The sequence below is a fragment of the Pelecanus crispus genome, chromosome 20 (assembly GCF_030463565.1).
Source record: "Pelecanus crispus isolate bPelCri1 chromosome 20, bPelCri1.pri, whole genome shotgun sequence".
NCBI classification, from domain to species: Eukaryota; Metazoa; Chordata; class Aves; order Pelecaniformes; family Pelecanidae; genus Pelecanus; species Pelecanus crispus.
Genome location: NC_134662.1, coordinates 6,758,808 through 6,782,410, shown reverse-complemented (window position 1 = coordinate 6,782,410; position 23,603 = coordinate 6,758,808). Strand labels below are relative to the sequence as shown.

Below are 23,603 nucleotides of genomic sequence, written 5' to 3'. Positions count from 1 at the left end.
ACTGAAAAGAAACAAACCCTGCAAAACAGAGCTTCTTACCATCCACTGGCACCCACCTGGCTCTAAAGAAGGCAGGGAGAAAGGGGAGCAACTTTTCTGTCTGCAGATACCTCTCAAGGAAACTTCAGAGATGTGCAACTTCCTCCATTACGTCCCCTTCCGCCCCTTTGACCTCAAAAGCTGCACGAGGGGTTACTCAGCGGGGTGCGTAGTAGAAACTAAAACACAGCTTCAATAGTCAGGACAATTATTTGGGTACAGGGATGAGAAGGGGGCAACAAATATGCTCACAAACTGTATTCAGAAAACAAAATGCTCCAGCTGTAAGATGCTTTGCATTTAAAACAGAAGCCTCCAGCTTGCATCCTCAGGGCATTTAATAGCATTTTAATTAATGCCTGACTCTCATACAGAAAGGAAAACAGCAAGGCCAGGTTTTGTGAGAGGGCGAGCACAGGCAGGCCCAGCACCTGCAAAAAGCAGCTCTGTGCGTCCTAGCGTGGGATTAGAGCTGTGAGTGCTTGGAAGCGCTCGGAGCAGAGCAGCTGCGTCCCTGTAAGTCATCGGAGGGAGCCGGGGCACTGGGCGAGGGTACCGACCTCCAGCGCCAAGGCTGGTATTCGCAAGCACGAGATGTCTGACTTGCTCAAGGTCATGCAGCGCCTTAATGGCGGAGCCAAGAACACGGTCCAGGATTCCCAACTCTCCACCCTGCATCTTCAATTGCTTGGATCATGCTTCCCCTGAGGAACATCAGGGATTTAATATTCTCTCCACTGCTCGGCACAGAAACCGAACAGAGCGCTTTGCTTTTACCACAGACGCGGCTTTGGCTATCGTGAGCCAGCTGCCATTTCCTCCCGAGCCCTCTCCTGCACTCCAAAAACAGGCACAAATGCCAGCCAGCGTGTCTCTTTCCAATATTTTAATGAGTCGCTACATCTTACACTCATAATTATAAAAGAATAAGAATCCATAAAAATATTTTCTTTTCATAATACGCACTTAAAATACTCCAGGGCAAGTCAATGTGGTTCATTTGGGTGGGGTTTTTTTTTGTTTTTCCTTTTTGCCCCTGGCAGAACCCTTGGCTTGAGGGGGGTATGTGCTCCCCTGAGGTGCGATTGCTCAACCCCCCCTCCCCAGAACTGCAGTTCCTGTTGACCAGGTAAATAAAAACCAGAAGAGAGCATTTGCTGAGTAGACGGGCAAGGGGAACAGTCACTGACCCGCAGAGAACTGAAGCACAGCCAATTTCAGTGCACATCTGAAAGCTCAGGGTGTCGAGGAAGGAGAAGGTGGGATCAGGAGGCAGCACAGAGAACGGAGGGAGGGAGGATTTGCATAAATATCATCCATCTTGTGTTGCAAAAACCCAAATGCTGCTGTGATCTCTGGGGAGATGATCTCTGGTTGTAGCCAGCTGCTTCAGCTGCCATGCTACCTGTTGGCACAACTCGGCTTGTGAGCGGCCATTAGAGAAAGGTATCAGAGGACGCTGTTACCGACCCCAGCCACTTCCTCCATCTGCTCTGCAAAATTAAACTGAAAAATAGAAAAGACTAGTGTTGCATGCTTCTGTAGAGCTCTCTTCACATCCCAGGGCTCCACATTGTCACAGCAGGGCCAGGACACAGCAGCAGCAGCAATCAGCTCCCCTGGGGCTTAAGAATAGGTAGTCCTCTCTTCCCTCCCACTCCTGGCTTAAGGCAGCTTGCTGATTCGGCTCTTCCATTTCCAACACAGGCACTGAGTTCTTGCAGGTAAGAGTATGGGAACTGCAGAGGTGCAGTGGAAGGGGAAAAGGATGGGGGAGAGAGAGATGGACAAAAACCTCAGCCTTGGGAGACAGACCACTGTCCATTGATTCCCAGGATAGAGGGAGTAGCAGCAAAAAAAGCATTAACAGCCAGGCCGGCGGAGAGGAACAGGACGAGCAGCCGAGCAGGGGCAGACCTCCAGCTTCGAAACTGAAAGAAGGTGGCACTGTCCAAGGGGAAGGTGCCCTCCGCCCTCCCCCCTCGCTCGGGGGGGACACCCAGCCCGGACGTGGGCACTCAGCCATTTGTGCTCTGGGTTAGATGGCTGTCTAGTGGCAGGGCACAGGAGGGGGAAGGTGAGCTGTCAGTGTCCAGTTTGCAGAGGCTTGTGCTCTCAGAGGTATTCTTGTAGAAAGTGCAGCAGCGTGATTTCATAGTGCTCTCCTGACTCAGGGCACCGAATACTGTGTCTCTCGTTGGGGTAGATCTGTGCAGAAGCAGAGAGACAGGGCAGTTAGTCAGGAGCAGCTCGCTCAGCATGGACAAGCGTCCCCCACATCAGCCCTTCTCCCTCAACCCAGCCTCCATCGGGACAAAGAGGTGCCAGGGAGGGTCTAGAACACCGGACCCCCTCCCTCATTGTGCTGGCGTGTGCTGCTAGTCCGCTCGGCGAGTCAGCCACCTCTGCTGCCACCAGCCAAGTGAGACAGCAACAGTTCAGCCCAGAAAGAAAGTTCCAGGCCTGAGGGCAGGAGCCCTGTTTGCACATGGTTTTAGATACAGGCCACATCTGCCAGCAATGAAACAGCCACAGTGCCACCTCCCGGCCGCCTCTTGGAGTCAAATGAGGCGTTTACTGTAATCTACATTGCAACAAGATGAGGGAGCATCTGCCTCCACCTTCTCCTGCCCCCACAACACACAGCAGAAACCTTTTTCCCTTTCCAGATTTAAGGGACCTTCCCACTTCACTCTTGTTCCTCCTACCTGCAGCTGGTAAGGTTTTCCAGCCCGGATTAGCTGCGATACCAGGAAGTTGGTGTGAAAAAAGTGCACATTTTCATCCAAAAAGCCATGGAGGATCAGCAAACGGTTTGGCCTGAGATGGGATGAGAGACAGGATGAGAAACCACATAAAAAGCTCTGCAGTGGGTCTAAGCAAAGAGCTGCCAGTCAGCAAGCCAAAACTGAGCAATGGACAGGCAGTCAGAATAGCGTAAGGCCACGGACGTGGTCCTCAAACCCTCCCTGGCAAAGGGGGCTGGGGGTACAATGCCCCAGCTTGCTGCAGAAGGCAGCGACCAGCCACAAGAGTTAAAATTAACTGGGATCAGAATCCATCCACTCTTTTGGGATTCAGCAGAGGTGCAACTGGTGGCACCAAGCAGGACCCGGGAGCAGTTTTTTAGCAGATCCCTCAACCCCATGGTACTCACTCATTGGGAAGCTTTTCTACGTGTAATGCCACAGAGCCAGCCTCATAACCTTGCTGGTTGTTTTCTGGGATATCCATGTACCGCTCAGTGTACCCGGTGTCATATGCCATCCAAACTGTGACAGGAGCACCTGCTATAGCAATCTGTCAAACAAATAGGTGGCAGGAGCCAGCCTCAATTATCACATGCTAAAGAGTTCAAGTGTTCCCTGTTTTCCTGAAAGGCGGGAAAAACAGGCTTTGGACTGTTCTGTCACTCAGACCAGGATTCTTCTACAACAAACCCACATAAAACCCAGATTCCTCCTCCTGCTATTCCTCTTACGGTCACAACTGGGCAAATTCCTTGCATACCAGCACTAAAGGCTTCCTCTTTTCAAGGGGGACTTGTGGAATGATCCAGAAACTGTGCTGGGGACTCGGGAAGGGATTAGGAATAGCACACCAATTATCTCATTGGATGTTAGTCCTCCATTAGCAGTCACTGGGGAATGACCCCATCCTCATCAAACCTCAGGCAGGTATGATCTAGAAGCAGAATGCTTCTAGAGGAGCTACAGGCAGGACTGAGGGACACTTTCACCTGTCCATCAGAAACATCAAACAAAAAAGCCAACCCCAGATGCCATGAGTTACAGATGCTGAGAGAGTTAAGTGTCCCAAGATGACAGCCCCATGTCCAGACTTACCTTGAAGACATTGGGTTTACAGATAAGACCCATGAGGGAGAGAAAACCCCCGTATGACCAGCCATGTATGGCTACCCGACTCAAGTCGATGAACCCGTATTTTTCTGCTACATAATGTAAACCTTCCACCTGGTCCTCTATCTCCACCTGGCCCTAAAAGGCAACATGGAAGCTCAAGTTAGTGGCTTTCTAAATCTGGGAGCTTGAGACAGAAAAGACAAGAGCAACACTCACACAGGAAACATGCAGCCAGGCAGCCTTAGAAAGAGCAAATGAGCAGTGATTCATCAGCAAAAGTAGTACATTACCATTTGGTTTTTCAGGGCCCCTTCAAATTTGAGTCCTCGCTGGCACGAACCCCTTCCATCAATCACTACCACAGCATAGCCTAGGGACGCTAGCGTGTTTAGCCGTAAGTACTTGATTCCTTTGAAGGAGTTATTCACTAGCTGCACCTGCAGGAGGAGGGAAGAAAAGTTTCAGAGCCTAGCAGCTGCCTTCCAGTCCCTTCCTCTGTCTGTCCCACTCTGTAGGATCCTGAGCTGGACAGCAGCCACTAACCGAGCTATCAGAGCCATGGAAATCAGACTAAATGCTGGAAAAATCATCTGAGGTTTGAAGCAGAGATCAGAATAGAGATCCAGTGCTCAGTGCTAACCAAAGCAAAAGTCTTGATGCATGACTGAGCTACACAGAGGTCTGCCCTGGACAGCAATCCCATGGCCAACACCAGCAGTCAACAATCTGGATTATTACCTGAGGGCCTCCGTACACAAAGAGCACCGTGGGATGCTTCTTCCCAGGCTGGACATCATGAGGTTTGTAGACCATTCCATAGAGCTCAACATCTGACTGAGTGCGGAAGTGAAAGATCTCAGGTGGGATGTAATCTGGGGGACAACCTGCAGAGGGAAGTTCAGACACTAGCAATGCAGTAACTGGCAGCAGGCTCTGCGTCCTACCCCACCTGAACTAGCTCATTCTGACCCTAGTCAGGGCTCTTTCAATACCGAACCGTACCAAGCCTTAGCAATGTCTCTCAGAGAAGCCTCTCCCTCGGAAACAAACAGCCTCCATCTGCCTGCACAGGGCCATAGGCCCTATAAAAAGTGAAGGGATCACCCAAGAAAGCATCATCAGCTGGGTATCCTCAGATAAGGCATGCTAAGCCACAACAGCAAGATGTGGAAGGTTAAGAACAGGGACAGGTCAAATGGAGAAAACATTTGCGGGAGGGGTTCGTGTGCTGCTGTGAGCTGTATCTAAATCCTTAAAGGCCTATGGCACGAAGTAGCCACTGCATCCCAGATACTTGCCCCTCTTCAGATGAGTCAGGAACAAAGAAACCCCTAAACCCACAGCTATCTAAACCCTGCACCCTGGAGCACTGCTTTTGCTCAAAGCATGAAACAGCAACATCCTCAAAGCCCATATACCATTTCCTGGATGAGCTACCCACTAAAGATACCTCCCCCCTAAGATAACATAATTCATTTTCCCTTAGAGTGAAGTTACTCGGGCCACTTCTGTCTCCATCAGCTTTGGCTACCACTAGTAGGAAGAGTATCACAGACACTACATAGCATTGACACATTCTACAGGACTTACTGGCTGCCTCCATCATGCTAGCCCAAAACTTGGGCTGCTTGTGGAGCGGGTCATCATCGGAGCCACTGAGCTTGTAGACATGCACGCAAGGCGGAGTGCTCACGCTGCTGTAGTGGCTGATGAACATGTCAAAGTTCTACGGATGGGAGAGAGAAGAGTTAGGGGAACAAGGTCTTTCACTTCCCATATCTCATTTCTTTTATGCAGTTCTCAGACAAGAGCTCCCACATCTCAAGCAACCAAGACAAAGAAGCCCTCAGGACTCATTACTGGTCATGATTCATTACCGTTCCCAGTTAGGATCCCTGTCAGTCAGGAGACGAGGGGGTCTTGTATCTAAGAAACAACAAACCTGGCTCATTGAACAGCTGTGGGAGAAGCCCGGAGTGGTGAGTCGCACAATTTCTCCAGGAGACTCATAGCTGACTACGTAGAGGTGGTGCTCCAACGGGGTGTCCTTTGTGCCTTGGAAATACACCAGCTTCGTAGCCTCATTGACCCAGATCTACGTGGAGAAGAGAGGGCTCAGCGACAGAAGGATGACAACTACTGCTCCTTTGCCAGTTCAAACAGTCTGGCCCCAGGCAGAGTGAGCTTAAAACACAAATAGACCATGACAGACTGCTTGCGGCATTAGGGACCGTACACAACGCCTGTTGATATGATAGGCTAGAAAATACATACGCGGCACTTATGGAGAACTGCATATAGTCCAATGAAGTAACAAAAAGCGGTCACTCAGCTTTGACAGACTCAAAGCATTTGCTTACTAAGGAGCATAAAAAGTTGGGCTGTTCCCCATAGGTGAAACCAGGAAGATTCTGTGCTTAAATACGGCGTCTTCCCATAGTATGTCTGGATTATAGGGGGATATGTATGTTTTTTCCAGCAATCATGATAATGAATTCCCATCTGCAGAAGGATCAGTCTAATTGCTCTAACAGTACCGAACTTCAAGCCACATTAAAATATGTTTTTAATGTCCAGATAAAGCTGCTTCTAAAAACCACCCGGCCAGCCAGGAATAGAGACTACAGCTTTTAAGTACTGCATTGATCCAGCAACAGTAACTGAACTGTTTTCCACCTTACAGTTTCCAAATGCTGAAGCCCAAATGCTATTTCTGGCTAATCCACAGTTTGAAGACCACTGTGGACAGCAAAGGGAAAAAAACATCCAACCCAACTGGCCAGGAAAACCGGGCAGAGTCCTGTGGAGCAACAAATGCATCAAAGTAATTGCTGCTAACACAATTTTAGCCATAACACATGCAGGGAAGAGCTGTGGCCAAAATCAACAGCATGTACAGTGAGAATCCACATGGGGAGGGACAGCAGGTTAATTGCAGATTGAGGAAAAGCAGCAGAAACAAAATGCATGGAGCTGTAGGCCTTTTAAAAAGCGAGAAGTGAAAATCCAGATTAATTGGAAATGAACAGACAAGGTCTTTATTTTGACAGAAATCACCTGGGAGCATTAAAGATCAGACTCAGAGTTAATTCCTGAAGAAAAAAATGGAACTAGGTTTCTACAAGATTAATAAAAATTCATTTCTGGCTATTCTGCAACCAATAACAGATACAGTTTCTCCATATTCTAAATTGCTTTATACTCCCTAGCTGCCTTCTTCCTAAAGGCTCTACTGAGGGATCAGCCGGAGAGTGAGAGTTCACTCTAAGCACTAGGACATATTTCCAATTCACCAGTACTCATTGGGGTTAAAATGCTTCGGCAAAGGCAGCAATCCCAAGCTTCTCCACAAAATAGTTCTTTGTTGCTCTTGAACCTCAGACTTGTGTCCTTTTTTATGGCCTGACTCACTCATGGGATTTACCTAAGGAGCAATCTGAAGTCTGATTAAAAAGGCAATCAGTTCAATGTGCACTGGACTACAGCACTTCTGGGGAAAGCAGAGGCAGCAATAAAAAGAGAAACAAAATGAAGCTTAAGTAGTTCTAGCTGGTCCCAGGCGTAACAGAGGGCGTAGGCCAGGACTGTGGGCAGACAATGCAGAGCTGTAACACTGCAAGACAGAATAAAAATAACCACTACCTTCGATCCATGCCTCGCCAACACTTCCCATTCCCCACCAGTCAGGGCAATCTCCTCTTTGATAGGACATTTGAAATCATCTAGAAGAAATAACATGAGAATAAATCACTGCCTTCCCCAAAGGACAACACAAGCAAATCGGAGAGGGAGCTCCCAAAGCTGAAACGCTGACAAAGTGTAGCTCTTACCCTCACTATGGACATATGGCTGCACCCAGTCATAGTTGCCTTGCTTTAGGACTGCTGTGACTCTGTACAGGTGACAGAAACCTGTTTTGCATTCGTTGGCTCGAATAAAGCAGAGTTCTTCCTCCTCGCCCTCCGGTTGGATGAAAGGATAGAAGATATCATGAACCTGTCACACAAGGCAAAAGACCCGTAAGTGACTTGCATTGCAACAGCAGAGATATAGCCAAGGGAGTCAGTGCTAAACTAGCACGCTTTCAAAGGAAAGGAGAGGGGGCAGAAATCTCTCAGATGAGCAGCTAGTGGGAAAAAGCCATTCCCTGCTTTCCGATTACCGCAAAGAAACTCTGTGCCCATGTAGAAGACCATGTGCTCTGGGCTTTCCACGGCTACCACCCAAACCAGCACCAGTCTTGCCTCTGAGCTAGACATTTCAGCTACGTGAGTCCCACGAGGTGGTTGCTATTCCAACACCTTAGGAATGCCACGGTGTAAACTCCAGGTCCCTTTACTTAATCTTAAGAAACTGCTTAATCTTAAGAGACTGAAGTTTATTCCCTATCCCCTATGTCCATTACCCATCTAAATAAGTACAAATTCCAGGGATTAGGGTTGCTCATGCCTCAAGAAGCCATTTAATCTTGTAATACAATACCCCCAAAAGAATGGCAGTGTTACATCCAAAAGTGTCAGTGTCCAAAATGCCTGTGTTCACCGAGAATGTTAGCAAGAATTAAATGAACAACTCCAACTGCAAGGAGATGGCAGGATCCTCATCTCTTCCAGTGCTGACTGCATGAAAGTGCTTCTCATGGCTTTATCAAACTCCCTGAATTAACACCAAATCTGGTACTACTGAGCAGCAAAGCAGTCTGCTGGAGCATGGACTAAGCTGGACACACAGCCAACACAAAAATGGTTAACTGTGGGGGAGGAAGGGGCAGCCTGTGTTCTCCTCCCAGCCCCGAGCCTCTTACATTTATCCACACATCAGTGGTTTCTTCATAGATCACAAATGGCTGGACATTTTCTGGCACAGTTTTGGCAAATTCAGCGCGCTGCTCCTCATTTTCTGGGACTGGAATAAAGAGTGCTGGAGGCAAAAGGATTAGCTGCAGCCGCTGCTGAGGTCTGTCTAGGAACATAGCCCAGGCACTGGGGAAAGAAGTTGGAGGTGAATGTTAGTACCACAACATAGATGTCCCTTTCTAACACTCAGAACATGCAACCCTTTTTCTCCCCGCTGGCAGAAAGGATTTAGGCATCTGAATGCAAAGCTTTTCTCATCATTGCTGCTTTCTAATCTCCTGGAAGCTTTGCCAACAAACATGTATTGCCAGACATCTCTGGTATTTCACAGGGGTATCGTTCAGACAAGATGTCTGACACATTTGCCAGAGCGTCTATTCCAAGGGAGCACTGTTAACAGAACCCTGTGTCCAGAACATAACTCTTCCTTGGACAGCCCTTCCATCAGGAAGCACTATTTGTTTTCTAGCAAGCTCCTTACGAGCTGAAGCGATCCCTCTTAAAGTGATCCATTTGTAGCTTCCTCATTGCACGCTGCACTAGCAGGGAAAGGCACAGACCTAAGACAACTGCCAAGTGAAGGAGTCACTTCAGTCTCAGCCTTGTTCCTCTCCAAGGAGAGTCATTTGAAGTGGTGCTGCACTGCAGGCCTCTCAACATGACAGATGGCAAACCACCGCTGCATAGTGCGGCTACCCCAAGGCCTGGAAGTGCATCAAGGGAAGTTTCATCATTAAGACAGACTTTCAAAAGAGCCACTTCTCCCTAGCATCTCAGTGACTGTGGATTTCATGAACTGATATATCCAGCACATTTAGATAAGCTGTGGTGCAGAACGTAAGAATCACCTATGGGATTACCTTCTGTAAAGCTGTAAGAATTTAGTTTCCAGAGCAGAAAATTAATGAGTTACAGAACGTAATCTTCAAAGACAGCTAAGTCACCTTATCTGGACAGAGACTAGTTAACAGCCAAGCAAGCTTTTGAGGGGAAAAAAATTAAGAGCTCTAAAATTTCAAACCAATCAGATTGGTGTGAATTCTGTAACTCTTCAGGCAAGGCTGGCCAACACAAGACTGTGTATCACATTTGGAGCAATAGCGAGCTATGAGAGCACACCGATCACAGAGCAATCTTTCCCCCTGTACACACTGCACAAAGGACTAGCACCACACACACTGCCCACTTTCCCATGATACATTTGGCATTGATCACAAACTAGACCAATGAACAATGATAAAACTGCTCACAGTACACTCTCATTTTCAGCAGGAAGCATATTGTACTTGTGTGTACTTGTTAAACCATGACATTGTGTTAAACATCTTCAACTCAAAAAAATTCCTAGGACTGCCCACTTAACCTATCAATGTAATTTAATTTTGTGGTTGTGACAAACCCCACAGCTTGTCACTCTGGTCTACATTTGATTTTAGGATAACACTGAAGAAACCAAACACTCATGTGCCATTTCTGGCATTCATGGCTTTAAAACCAGGTCATGACTACAATACAAAGCATGTCGAGGGCCTGCAATAGTTCAGCCAGGGAAGCCCTGGGGAGTGTTAGTTTGGAAGAAAAACTTATGTACTATTTGCCATCTCGGGTCCATCCAGCACGGGCAATGTACTCCACAGTTGGAAACAACGCAGCGAATGGTTGCACCAGCTCCTTGTCCTGAGCACACACGATCTGCAGCAAAAGGAAGGTCCAATATCAAATCAGACTGCTACCAGACCTCCCCACCTCCTCCTTTGGAAGCTCAGTGGAATGGGAGAATCAGGAAGTTTAACTATTGGTACCAGCAAGTGTCAGGCCAGGAGAAGCAAGCCTTTCTACAAATGGCAGGAAGAGAAGGGGGGGAAAAAAAAAAAAGCTTCAAAGCAAAATGATTTTGGCATTCAGCCACAGAAAAGAATACAGCCAGGGACCGAAGCCCAGGATTAGATCGGGCTTCAAGCCTACTGCTCTACTATTGACAATGTGGTATACCAGGCTAACCCTACGTCTTGCTCCCCTCCGCTCTCCCAGCTGCCTCTCCACTTTTCAGCATTTTAAAGTTTTTCTGTTTCTTGGATAAAAAGGTTGTAGAACCAGGTGTTACAACAGGATGAAAACAATGGCTAACACTATCTAGGGTTTCTTAGCGACCTTGTCTTAATTCTAGGGAGCTTCACAAGCAGTCAACCCTCCTGTGCCATATCCCACTCCGCGTTGTTATCACTTACCTTACCCTTGCTGTCTGTTTTAAATTCTGCCAGTTTTAATGTAATCTTGGGGTTTTTGCTGCCTGCAGAGAAGGATTGAAAGAATACCAAGATGACCAACTTGAACACTCCATGGTTATACACAATACAGCTTCTAGAGAAGAACTGATCCTGGTTCTACTAAAATGGCCACGTGTGAATGTACAAACATCAAACTATGTTCGTGAGCAAACACCACTGTAATCACAAGAGTCATTCTGGGTATGGGAAAATTTTGCTTTTGCCTTGCCTAGTTGGCCATGCATGTTCTCAGGAGGGAGAGGAAAGACAGGATTCAAAATGTATTCCACAATACGCTACCAGATATATTCCATTTTCTCAGCAATCCTTTCATTTAAGCTGAATTTTAAATCCCATTCCTTTCTTGCAGTAGATTTTGGGCTCAGAGACTCAATTAGGCCTCAACATTTATAACCAGCTTCTACATCCTCGTAAGTACCCAGATTAATCATGCAAAGTTTATAGCACAAATTCCACTGCTTCTGCCAGCAGGAGTCAAGAATTGCATTAGCAGCCCCACGGTACTTCACTTACCTGTCCTGGGGTACCGATAGGAATCTGTTTTTCTCTCCTCCAAGGCAGGCGAAGGAACATGAATTATCTCCACCTCTGACTCATCCACTTCCTCATACAAGATCCGCAGTGTTTTTAAATCCTCTGAACCTGGGACAGATAGTAAGCACGTTTGCTAGTGTTTTCCAGCTGTTTCTGACTTGCCTGGAGCACTGCGGCAGTACACTCTGGTGCAACAGAGTGCACATCTCCTGCATAGCCGCAGCTCCCAGTGACCACCTGCAAATACTCCTCAGAGCACAATTATAACCCCTCAGTATTTTGTTCCTTCAGGCGGCCTCCCCAGAAACAGACCAAACCCAGGCTAAAGGAAAACTTCGCTCAAAATATCATTCATAGCAGGGGCCAGCAGCAGTTACAGCATCAGAATTTAATAAGCAGAACACTGACCTTCTGTGGAAGCTGTGGGACACCACCAATAGCCTGTGAACCGATCAAACTCCTCCTGAATGACGAAAGTGGCTACACCAGCAGACTTGGGGTCATCAAGAACATTGGATAAGCCTGGAGAGGAACAAAGAGAGTACATTTACATCTCCTTGGACAAAGCTGACCCAAAAAACCAATGTACTTGTAAAACATAAGCCATGAACACGTTAGCCCTCCCAGCCCAAATCTGCCAGACTGAATTTCCTTTTGAATCTTGCAAGAAGCACCAGTTACCTTTATGGCAGTATGTCATCCGCTTCTCCTCTCCTGTCTCAATATTTGCTACCCACAGATCATTGTTATTAATGAATGAAAAGAAGGCAGGGTCTGCAGGGCAGATCTTGGGATCCATTCGTGGCCCTGTGCACTGAGTCTTGATCTCCAGAGGCTTCATTGGAGACACCTACAGCAGCAGACACACAAACAGCTCTGTATCAAATCAGCTTCCAGCTTCGTATTTAAACACCTAAACCACAAATACAGTACAGCCCATGAAATGATGGCAAACACAGCCCTGACAGGACACAAGAGAGATGACCACAACCAGATGCAGATGTGCAGCTACCTCCAAACAAAAGCATTAAGTCCATTTCAGGTGATATTCGTAAAAATCACTAGCAGACTCACCCTGAAACCATTCTTGCCTCCATCTCGACAATGAAAGAGGCTGTTGCTGGCCTGGAAGAGGAATAGGCCACTCTCACTGTGGAAATCATAAGATGTTATACCAAAGACACCAAGTCGCTTGCGTTCCCTCAAGAGTTCCTCTTCTCTAGAATACATGCCATGATGAGGGGTTGCCTAGTATTGAAGAAAAGGAAAATCTGAAAGAATCTGCAAGGAGAGAAACTTTCACAGAACAGGAATGCTCCAAGACTGGCACCAGCTAGTCTGTGACCGCCCCAAGTACAACACACCAGCCAAAACCAGCCAGTAGTCTTACCATACAGGTCCATAACTACTGTACTCTAGGCTACAGGCGTGGTGCAGGAGGACTAAACCAACTGCATGCCCCAAGTTCCCTCTACATCAGAGATGAATTGCAAATCTGTCATTTCTGCAGTCAGCACTTCAGCATGAACTGAGGACAGCTGCACTTGCTCTGCTTATGCAAATCAGATGTAACCAATTAACTTAATGACGTTATCTACAGCCTTCACAAACAGTTTCCATGTCAGACACTGCAAACAAAAGCTCTTCCGGGGATCTTGAATTACCCTGAAGGGGACTAGCAAACCAAATGGGGTCAAGACAGCTAAATTCTTTTCCATCAGGAACTTTTTTAGTAGGGAAGAAAGACCAACACCCTCTACTCTCTTCTTCATCAATGCTGTTAGTGACAAAGGACATTAATACACTGAAATCAGGGAGGGGAAAATTCACCCCCTTTCTGGCTCACTCACAACAGAACGTAGGGCAGAAGCAGCAGTTTAAATTCAACTTCCCTGACTTCCTTAAAAGCAGGGAAGATGACAGACAAGCATTCCATCGAGCACATCAATGAGCACAGCAAGAGCTGAGGCAAGATACCCAGAAGAAAGGTGCACTGTCCTGATAGCTTATAATCTGAGGTAGACTACATGCTAGTTTACAGAGTCCTCTTTGCTAGGTCAGCCCTTTGCTCGCCACATCAACTGCTGTTTCGCATGCACTCACTGCCAACTTCATTGCGCATGCAAGTGGCTATCTTGCACTACCAAGCAAAGCAATTCTCAATACAACATTCCTACCAATACCATTCCCTGCATCTTATATGCCACCACACTATTATCTCTACGGTTCAGCAGAGTAGTACCCACTATACTGGCCTCACAGCGTCAGCCAGTTTTCCCAAACACTGTCAAGCCCAGCTCTTCACGCTTTGGCTTACCTGAAAGTGATCCAGCATCTGTTTCCATGACAAGAGTAGCAAGGCCTCCTTCCGTACCTTTTTGGGAATCTCTGAGTAAAGAAGGGAATTCTCTCGGCTACCATATGGCATTCCTATTAGGACAAAAGCATGACCGTACTTAAGATTAGTTAGCCAGGACAAAGAGGACCAAGAGCAAATTGGGGAAAAAAAAAATCTTTTATAACAGAGGGGTTGGGGCTGTCCAGAGGCTTTTACCAGCTGTCATTCCCAAGCAGCTCTCAGTTCAATCACAGATTAATACCTAAATTATTTACATTTAGATATTTATTTATTTAGAAATTTCCCTAAGCAAGACTTAACACTAATCAACCTCTTCAGAACTGGTTACATCTAACTTTCCTCTCTGAGGACTGTTCAAGCCACGCCCTGGATCCATTCTAAAAAAGCCACTCCCTGAATGGGCGACTCAATATTACTCTCCACATTTCTCAGACAGAAATTTGCTACAGGGACCTCATGCAGGCCAAGCACCAGCCTGCAAGAGCTGGAAGAAAAAGCTTGGAAGCTCTAGAGAGCCCATTCAAATATGAAACAGTATACCGCATAGTCAGAAGACCTTGTCGTTTTACATAAGCCTTTGACTGTGGTTATCAACTAAGCTGTTGGCCTTCATCCAATTTCCAAAACAACCACGAAAAATAAAATATCCTGACACGCGATTTTGGCAGTTTCAACAAAATCAGAGACCATGAACTTGCCCTCTACATATGCTGTAGAGACTCCCTAGATCAGAGTTTTGCACAGGAAAATGTGCATGATATTGTCTACTCTGCACATGTTCTGGGTAGAACAGAAAGATTTCTGAGCTGGTTAACCCATCAGCACAGTTACTTAAAATTAAAACTGAAATATTAATAAGTGCTCGGGAAGCAAAGCAATATGTGAGCATATAATCCTCAGAGATACAAAAACACCAAAGTGCTGAGCATGTGGTGTTTAATATAAGCAGCATCTGCCATGATACAACACAAAATTCTATGGGGACAGCCCAGGAATGACTTAAGATGTCCAAACAGAAAAAAACTGCAGATAGGAACAAATTACTATATATAAACGCATTTGACACTCATGCAACTGTGACCTGGACTTTCTTTCTCCTTATTATATTAGTACTTTCTACAACGACCTCAGGCTGACTACAGTCAATCAGCATTTACAAGAAAAAAATATTGACTTCCTCCCCAAAAGACATTATACTTTGCTCACAAGTGAAGAAGAGTATTCAACTTCTACAGCAAAGTTCTTCAGAATTCTTCATCCTACTCCTCGGCATACAGTCACTAACAGTATTCACACAAAAACTTGAAAATGTTATTTAACATTGGGACAGTAATAGCATACTAACGTTAAACACTTATGAACTCTTGAAATGGGTTCTGAGTATTTAACAGCACATTGTAAGCAACTCAAAAGATGCTCATTATGGCAACAGAAAGAATCATGTTTACCCTTTATTAGGAATGTCTCAGAAGAGGTACCCTGGTATTACCTGGCAGATACCGATCTTAAGCGATAGATCTATCTGCTCTATGCCCTGTACATTTCCTTAAGGAAGAAAACACTGAAAAGACATTCGTGTATCTTCATTCCTGGTTCTGGCTCCTGTAAGAGTCACACCTATACAGAACACCAACCAGCCGGTAGCTGGTCTGGTTGCCATTTCATGCAATAGAAGAACATTAATTTTTTTTTTTTAAATTAGCCACTTCGACCCTTAGTTCTTTAGTTATCTAGATCAAAAACTGTATCAAAGTCAACTTGGCCTTGAAAGACATTCAGCTTTAAATCAAGTCTCACTGTTCAGACTCAACAAGAAAAATGCGCTAACTCTGGATACTGCCCTTTATAGTAGCACTTGTGCCATAAGAATGTGTGAGGAACTATAACAAATCAAGTCACTGACACACAGGAGCTGCTTGATGACAAAACAAATCTGTCCCTCAAATCCAGCATCCTATGTCCTACAGTGACCTACACTCAACAACTCAAAAAAGAAAAAAAGCAGGGTCACCTCAGGAAAGCAGTCGCTGTATGGAGTTGCACATCAGGCAATTTCTTTACTGGCTCAATAATGATCAGCTCATGCCCCAAAGCATAATAAACTCTTTATAGTCTATAAAGTTTCCCATATTACCAACCACAAAATTATCCGGCTGCTAAAATCCAACCACTCTGTCACTAATTACATTGTGGCTCCAACTGTAATGAGGGACCTCTACAACACAGCATTCTGCTGTCTTTCAATCCTACTGTAAGGAAAAGGGTATTTCCCTGTGAATACCATTAATAGCTCATTCCCACCTAATCTTCCCCCCTCTACTCTTGAATTCTACCGACACGGTACTTAATAAAGCAGGGAGACACCACCACCCCACCATTAATACCTAGAACTTGCAACATATAGTTAGTAATTAGTGACAGCAAATTCCTTGGAAAGTCAGTCGGTTGATCAGTCAAGTAAATCCCATTTCTCCTAAGCTACAGGGGCACGAGATAGTCCTGAGTTTGAGGAACATCCTTTCTCTTGCCTCATCACCTGGACTGACCTGGGTTGCCAAAGCACGCTGCATTCATACCTCCATCACGAGGCAGGTCTGGCTAGCCAACACTTCCCCTTGTCGCTAAGCAGAAAGGCTGTGGTTAAAGCGCTTGTCTGGGACTGGACAGGTCTCTGCTCAGTTCCAGGCTTTGCTATAGATCAAGCATGCAAACCTTGAGCAATGTTACTTAATCTCAGTTCCCCCATCTCATAAACGGAGATACCTCCCATCCTTTTCCTTGGCTGTTTAGACTGGAAGCTCTCCTGTAACATATTCACACCCGGCGTCTGGCATGCTGGCTTACCCAGGTAATAAAGACGATGAGAGTGTGGGCTGGACTCTTCTGTTTTCCGGACAAACTGGAAATCATGGGGAGCTTTGTTCACTATCATGCCCGAATACTTCCTGCTGCTGTGAATAATGTCACGCAGCCCATCCCAAGAATGCTTTTGCACCTGGAATTGGGAAGGCACATCCTCCATCTCGACCACTTCAGAGCTGTCTGATAGCGCGTCCACTGCAGTCATCCTCTCTTCCCCTTCAGAACTGGACAAAAAACTGAGGGAGGAGTTGAGGGAGAGAATTAAGCCATAAAATCAAGCAGGCACATTTTATTGCTTAGAGAAAGCTCTGAGCATGTAACAAGCTTAAGAGAACAGGCACTCCTTAAGCTACAGATCCTAGGATTCTCTGCACTCAAAGATTACATTGTAAACATACACTGATGTGCTGGAAGGAAAAGTCCATCTCCCACCCCATATCGAGTCCTGTACATGAAGATACTAACCTCAGAAAACTCACTCTCCCAGGACTAGTTCTAGAAATAAGCTGTTAAAGGAAGTACAAGCAGCAGACTCTGGTGCAGAAAACAATCAGCTTGACTCAAAGGAAAACCACCCCAGGAATTTGGATGGATAAGTCATCAAAGCTATGACCTATCATAAAGGCACATAAACTTCTGCCCTGGAAGACCACAAAAGTGAAGTCCCCTTCCTGCCCTAAAGGAAAGCCTGCTCACCACTTAGAGAGGTTTAAACCCAAGCACAGCACCTCACTTACCTGAAGAGCTATTGCAGCCAGGAATGAAGTAGGAGAGATGGCAAAACAGGAAGAAAACAGTGCAATTGTGTTTGCTAGCAGAAAGAAGACAGCAGTAACAGACCCTGGTCGTATCCTGCAAAATGCAGCACGCATTCCTCATACATTTCCAAGCTAGCAGTTATTGAATGAGAGTCTACCAAAAAACGCCTCCACATGCAACTACAGCAAATGTTAATTTGAGGAGAGGTGGACTAACAGACTTGCCCAAGGTCAATGATGTAATCTATTGCAAAGCAGGAATGAGCCTAGGACTAGGGAAACCAGTTTTTGTCACCCCATTCAAGAAGCTGGATTTCCCTCCACAAGGACATTTTAGTTGTTTTGGGGGTATCCCAAAGAATGTTACAAAGAATTTCAGAAGAACTTCAGTTTACTGAAAAATTAGGCCAGAGAAGTTTGCTCCATGGAGACAGAATCGCTACCTTTGACACAGCATCAAGAGGACAAAACAGTGACTAAGGGTTACACCAAAAAGGGCCTCGTCCTCAGCAGCCCCAAAATTTACGTTTTCAAATTAGATGTTTCTTGAATGCCGCCTGTCATTTGGGACAGTGACCTGCATGTGGACAGGAGAACAGCTTCCGAGATGAAGGATTAAGCAAGAATTACACATAAACCAAATCTTGAAGACTTCAGCTTCAGTAAGATGCACAATTAGTTCTTTCCCAGTGGAGGGAATCAGGGGAAAGGAGAAGGATGGTTATTTATATCGCCACAAGAAAACACTCGCCTCTGCCCATTTTCTACCAAGAGTATTTTTCAGGAGAACCCCGAGCATTCCTTGAGGATTCCCCGCCAGCTTGCACTTTCTAACAAGCTCTCTAAAAGGAAATTCTCACCTAGTTTGACATCTTATGCAATTACAACAGAAGATGAGCAAACCTAAACCGAAGTACATCTGGACTTCCTTAAACGACAGGCACACGGTACAAGGGCTGTAAATATTACCATATCTTCAAACTGCTAAGTCTCTAAATTGTACAAAATGTGCAAATAATAACACAAGAACAAGCTCCTGCAATAAATATGTAGATACTCCTGGTACTGCCCAGCAGTAAATCCACAGCTTGAAAATGAATAAAGAAGAGTATTTTCCAATCAAAGCCAAGCAGGAAGCCCAAGTGAAACCACAAAAGAGAACGTGACGGGATGTTCTAAGACTGCGAGAGTGCCTGTGGCCTCTAATGCCTATATCCAGGGTCTCCGTTACAGCAACTAAAATCACATCTGAAGGCAGAAGTGTTGCCTATCAGAAACACATGACAGGAAGACCACAAAACCCCATGAACTGGGTACAATTCTCTCAACCCAATTCCACTGCAGGTCAAGTCAGTCAATTAAAATAATCTGGCTTTGGCTCGAGACGCCTGACCCTTAGGTTACTCTCAGCCAGCTGGTGAAGCCGTCTTACTCAGCCAGCTCAACTCCTCATGAGGGAAAGTTGCACCTTTAAGGGCTCAGAAGAGTCCACAAATGTAATACTGGTAACTGTCCCAAACTGAACTGGAGGGAGGCTGGAGTCCCTTCCAAACTGTACTGCCATGATTTTATGATTCACTGGGGAGCTAAAAGCACAACTTTTAATTTGGTACTGCTCTTATCCTGGCGATTTTGATACTAGAAGAGAGTGGAGTAGCGGGATAAGCAAAGTAGCCATCGCACAAAGTTACATAAAAGTGTTGGGAAATACCACTGTCATAGCTGGAGTGCGGTGGAGTCTCACAAAACTTAGGTTCCGACACGATACAGAGTAAAAAGAAAATCCAATTGCTTCATCTATAGCTACAGCCATCTCTTGGACAAAACGTAACAAGTATTTGGCAACACCGTACACATAGTAAACAAGTATAAGGAGTAACTTATCTAACCAAAATCGCAGAGTGAATTTTGGGATTAAATTATGCAGAGGTAAGTTGGATCAAGACACCAATTTGAACCATCTTATTCTTAGGCAGTCTTGAAACTTCGGCATCGATACAGCGCATCTGATATTGACATCTTACTGGAAAAAGACTGTCCTTTACAGTCCTCATGCTGAGGCGCTGATTCAGATGATTCAAGTGTTGTTGCAGAAGCACTGCTAACCCCACTCCCAAAAACATCCAGCTATCCCTTGGAGGTCTTTTGCATGCTTTTTCTGCCCTGCCTGGCCAGGTTAGATGGATCAGGCACACATCTGCCAAGCCCTCCCTTCAGGGGGAACATGTTAGTCTGAAGACAACAAGCAAGCACAGGTGGGACACCAGCACAGGAAAAAAAAATTGTAAAGCTTGGAATTGGAAGTCAGTGAAACAAGTTATCTTCCTGAGTCACTTCCTGACCCACAGATCCTGACACAGAGCTCCCTGGGCAGAATTATATACTTGGGATTCTTCCGAAACCTCATTCACTCCAAGAAGTGCCTATTGCTCTGTCCCACACAACCTAAAGGCCACTAAAGGCCCTGAGAGTAACTGGGACACATACCTTCTCCAACTTCCTGCAGTCTCGTTTTCCAGACGAACCCTCTTTATCTTCTGCATTAACTACTCAGCAAGCTGGGCAGGACAGGAAACTAGGAAGGAAGAGGAAAAAAGCAGATTTCATATAACTGCAGTTTCTCCCGTCACAGGAATAAGGCTGTATAAAAGCATCCTCCATGGCTCACACTTCCAACTGAGCACAGAGGCACAATCAAAATCCTCGGTTCGCACTTCACAGTCCAAATCTGTTCTGCCAGCACATGCTGGCTATTAACAACCCAGATAAATCTGAGAGAGACTTCTTCATCTGAACAATGGGACTCCGTGAATTCTGTGGCCTGCCTCTTTCTTTCCTACAAAATTCTTCTTAAAGTCTGAGAATCCTCAGTACTGACCCTTCCTTTCATTCCCCTCCCAAAATCCTAAATTCTCTGAAGTACCAGAAACTAAGAATTGCGAAAACAGAGAAACAGAGGTCTGGTCCATACACTTACAGGCAAGAGTCAAACAAAGGACACCATAAGGAGCCAGACAGAGGGTCAGCAGCCCCATTACCAACAGCGTCACAGTCCCACCTGGGACATAAAAACCACATTTGTCTTCCAAGCCAGACTGCTGCTTCCCTCTGCCTCAGCCTGATGCCACGGAGGAACGCTGGCTCACCACACAGGACCATTTTCCATGAGCGTAAGACGGCACTACCTTCATTATCATCCTCCCTACCCAGGTACGCTGAAGTACAAAGATCTTTGTCTCCTCTTCGGGAGAGCTCTGAATCACGGACACACCCCAGACCTGCCACTATCTTTTACAGAGGCCCCTGTCTGCCGAAACAGCCATTTCTCCACCAAAACTGCACTCACAGAGGATCAGGAGAGACAAAGCGTCACAAAGAAGTGCCAGCAGTGAAGCTCCTGAAGTGCAGAGGAGAACAGAGAGGGATGAAGTAGCAGCATCCAGTAACTTAAGGACAATTTTCGATGCAAGCACGAAGGGCAACAGGAGCGATGCTCAGGAATGCTGAGTAACCTGGTCTGATCTCACCCCTGACCCTGCTTTGAGCTGCGGGCTGGACTAGAGAATTCCTGAGGTCCCCTACAATCTCAGTTATTCTGTGATTTTAATGATTCAGAGGAACACCTCACCCTCATCCCACCTGTCACAGCTCACAAAGAGAAAAGGAACAATAACATCCTCCAATGCTGAACCCAGAGAAAAAGAAACTGAACAAAACAGACACGAGACATCAGAAACCCGGCATGAATCATGATACTCATTCATCAGCGAGACCCCGAGGGGCCTGCTGGTGCCTTCAGGAAGAGCCAAAGCAACACGGTCACCTAGAGGAGCCCTTACTGATGCGTCCCTGTCATGGCCGGGAGCTTTAAGACCTCCTTCTCCAAAAATAAAAGCAACGGGGGGTGGAATAAACCGCTGGGGATTTCTCTACAGAGGGACGGGCTCCGGCAAAGGCTGTCGGCAGCCCGTGCCCATCTGCACCCGTGTGAGCGGGGCCAAGACCCCCATAGGGAGCTGCTGCGCTGGCTGCGGAGGGAAGGCCGGGCCACGGCTTCGCCAGAGAGGGGGGAGCCCAGGGCACGGAGCACCCTGTCCCCCCACCTCCCTGCACTGCTGGAGGCGGCTCTTTGCCTGCGGAAAAAGAGGAGCGAGCAGCTTCTCGCCTACCCGGGTAGAACACGGGCTGCTGGGGGGGCATCCCCCCCCCCCCCCGCCAGGGCAAGGCGTCCCGCCCCGCCACCCCAGCCCTGGGGGCAGGGAAATACAAAGAGCCCCCCCCGGGGCGGGCGGCCCCCCCCGCCCGGAGGACAGCCCCCGGGAGAGCGAACACCCGCCCAGGCACGGGGCGGCCGCCCCCGCACCCTGGGGGGCAGCGCGCAAGTCATGGGGGGCCAAACAGGGGGGACCAAGCGCCCTAGGGCCGCCCCAGCCCCGGGGAGGGGGGAACGCGGCCCGCGGAGCGGGGAAGCGCTCCTTGGCGGGGTCAGCGCCCCCAGCCCGGGGCGGGCCCCCCTCCCCCGGCCGAGCCCTGCCCGCACCCGGGGGGAGCCCCCCCGCCGGCCCGGCCCTGCGCTCCCCGCCCCACTCACCCCGGGGCGCGACCACCTCCCCCTGACGGGCGGGGGGGCGGCTCCTCTGCGGGGGGCGGCGGCTCCGTCAGTCCCGCTCCATGTCCCGGACACGGGGCAGCCCCGGAAACGGGGCGGGGGGGAACGGGGGCGGCGGCCTGCCACAGCGCGACCTTTCACCCGGCGGCGGAAGTGGCGGGAGCGCGCGGGGCGGGATGGCGGGAGCGCGCGGGCGGGGGGACGTACCAAGTCGTGGGGGCGGGGGAGAGCGGGGGCTGGGAGGAACCACTGCGGGGGGGGGATGCCTGCGGGGGGACGGAACTATTCTCCGCAGTGAGGGGGGGTAGAGAGAGAATTGAGGCTGACAGAGGGTAAAAAAAGCGCAAATAGAATATTCTTTCCGCACTCAGCTCCGAGACAACCCCCTAATTCAGCACTTATTGCCGCCGGGGGGCGATTGTGGGGCTAGTCTCAGCGCTCGCTGCGTCCCCGTTTTTCCCCGTCCCCCCCCGCCGCTGGGGAATGGTTGGGTCCGGCGGCCGCGGTTGCTGAGGGAGGCCGGGGATATACTTTTCGCCGAGCGTTGGTGGTATAGTGGTTAGCATAGCTGCCTTCCAAGCAGTTGACCCGGGTTCGATTCCCGGCCAACGCAACTCTCATTTTCTTCGTTTAATATTTTTTTTTTTTCTCCCCGCTCCCCGCCGATTCCACAGCAAATTCTGAACGCGTCTGCACGCGAAGCGCCCCGCCCGGCTGCGTTTTACTCACTCGAAGCCCGGCGGCCGCCAGCCAGGCGCGGGCGGTGCGGCACATGGCGCCGTTACCTCTGCCGCAGCTCGCGGCGGGGCCCCCGGCCGCCGGGAAATAACAATAAATCACGATAAATAACGATAAATAAATAATGATAAAGCGAAGGACAAAAAGAAGCAGGGTGGGAACCCGAAAGAAAAACATAGGTGTTTCCGCCCGGGATCGAACCGGGGACCTTTCGCGTGTGAGGCGAACGTGATAACCGCTACACTACGGAAACCCGCGCTGCAGCAGCTTTGCGGCCGGCGCGTGATGTTGGCGCCTCCCGCGCCCTCAGGCAGCGCGCGCCGCGGCACTGGCGAGCGATCGCCCTCAGCGGGCGACCGGCGGGGCCCGCTGCCCTCAGGAGGCGGCCGAGGCGGGTGGCCCTGCGCCGTGCGCGGCCGCCTGCCGCCGCCGGACAGGGGCGGCCCCAAGAGGAGCTTGCGGCTCCCCGCGGAGGGGAGCAGGAGGGGCTCACCCCAGACCCGCCCGGCCCGGCCCGGCCCGGCCCCCCGCTCCGAGCCACGGGGGCTGCCGGGAGGCCCGGGCCCGGCCTCGCCCGCCAGGCCCGGCCTCGCCCGCCAGGCCCGGCGCAGCCGCGGGGCCCCCGCCAGGCCCGGCGCCGGGCACGGGTTGCGGCGGGCGCGGAAGCCGCCGCTGTTGCTCGGGCGGCCGCCGGCAG

General features: G+C 48.4%; 1 protein-coding gene and 2 non-coding genes across 10 annotated transcripts; 1 reads left to right on the top strand and 2 right to left on the bottom strand.

Moving 5' to 3' along the window:
- Positions 1 to 1,994: 1,994 nt before the first annotated feature.
- DPP9 (dipeptidyl peptidase 9) lies at positions 1,995 to 20,127 on the bottom strand. Of its 8 annotated transcripts, none has more exons than XM_075723568.1 (21): positions 20,047 to 20,127; positions 16,784 to 17,037; positions 13,898 to 14,010; positions 12,655 to 12,828; positions 12,262 to 12,430; positions 11,989 to 12,102; positions 11,560 to 11,688; positions 10,987 to 11,048; positions 10,350 to 10,450; positions 8,707 to 8,884; positions 7,733 to 7,898; positions 7,545 to 7,624; positions 5,845 to 5,997; positions 5,493 to 5,628; positions 5,409 to 5,410; positions 4,641 to 4,757; positions 4,193 to 4,339; positions 3,885 to 4,037; positions 3,197 to 3,339; positions 2,748 to 2,859; positions 1,995 to 2,247 (listed from the first exon to the last, which is right to left on the bottom strand). In XM_075723568.1, the coding sequence occupies exons 1-21, from the start codon at positions 20,100 to 20,102 to the stop codon at positions 2,155 to 2,157; spliced, it is 2,652 nt and encodes an 883-aa protein (XP_075579683.1). In that variant the 5' UTR covers positions 20,103 to 20,127; the 3' UTR covers positions 1,995 to 2,154. The 8 variants fall into 8 exon arrangements, with proteins under 8 accessions (XP_075579683.1, XP_075579684.1, XP_009489606.1 ...); XM_075723569.1 differs by lacking the exon at positions 5,409 to 5,410 and having other exon boundaries at positions 4,641 to 4,786; positions 16,784 to 16,838; positions 16,935 to 17,037; XM_009491331.2 differs by lacking the exon at positions 5,409 to 5,410 and having other exon boundaries at positions 4,641 to 4,786.
- Positions 20,128 to 22,709: 2,582 nt separating this feature from the next.
- Positions 22,710 to 22,781, top strand: TRNAG-UCC (transfer RNA glycine (anticodon UCC)). Its single transcript has one exon. It is a non-coding gene; the product is annotated as a tRNA-Gly (tRNA).
- A 305-nt stretch (positions 22,782 to 23,086) lies between these two features.
- TRNAV-CAC (transfer RNA valine (anticodon CAC)) lies at positions 23,087 to 23,159 on the bottom strand. The gene has a single exon. It is a non-coding gene; the product is annotated as a tRNA-Val (tRNA).
- Between the last annotated feature and the right edge of the window lie 444 nt (positions 23,160 to 23,603).

What these genes read in the sequence shown, in the direction of transcription:
- DPP9 (XM_009491331.2), bottom strand. Translation starts at nt 20,102, where the DNA reads ATGCAGAAGATAAAGAGGGTTCGTCTGGAAAACGAGACTGCAGGAAGT. An exon ending in TGGACCCGAGATGGCAAATA is followed by an intron (nt 8,885 to 10,349) that starts GTACATAAGTTT and finishes TTCTTTCCCCAG; the next exon opens with TGCCTGGGCTATGTTCCTAG. An exon ending in GTAGAAAAGCTTCCCAATGA is followed by an intron (nt 2,860 to 3,196) that starts GTGAGTACCATG and finishes ATCCCATCTCAG; the next exon opens with GCCAAACCGTTTGCTGATCC.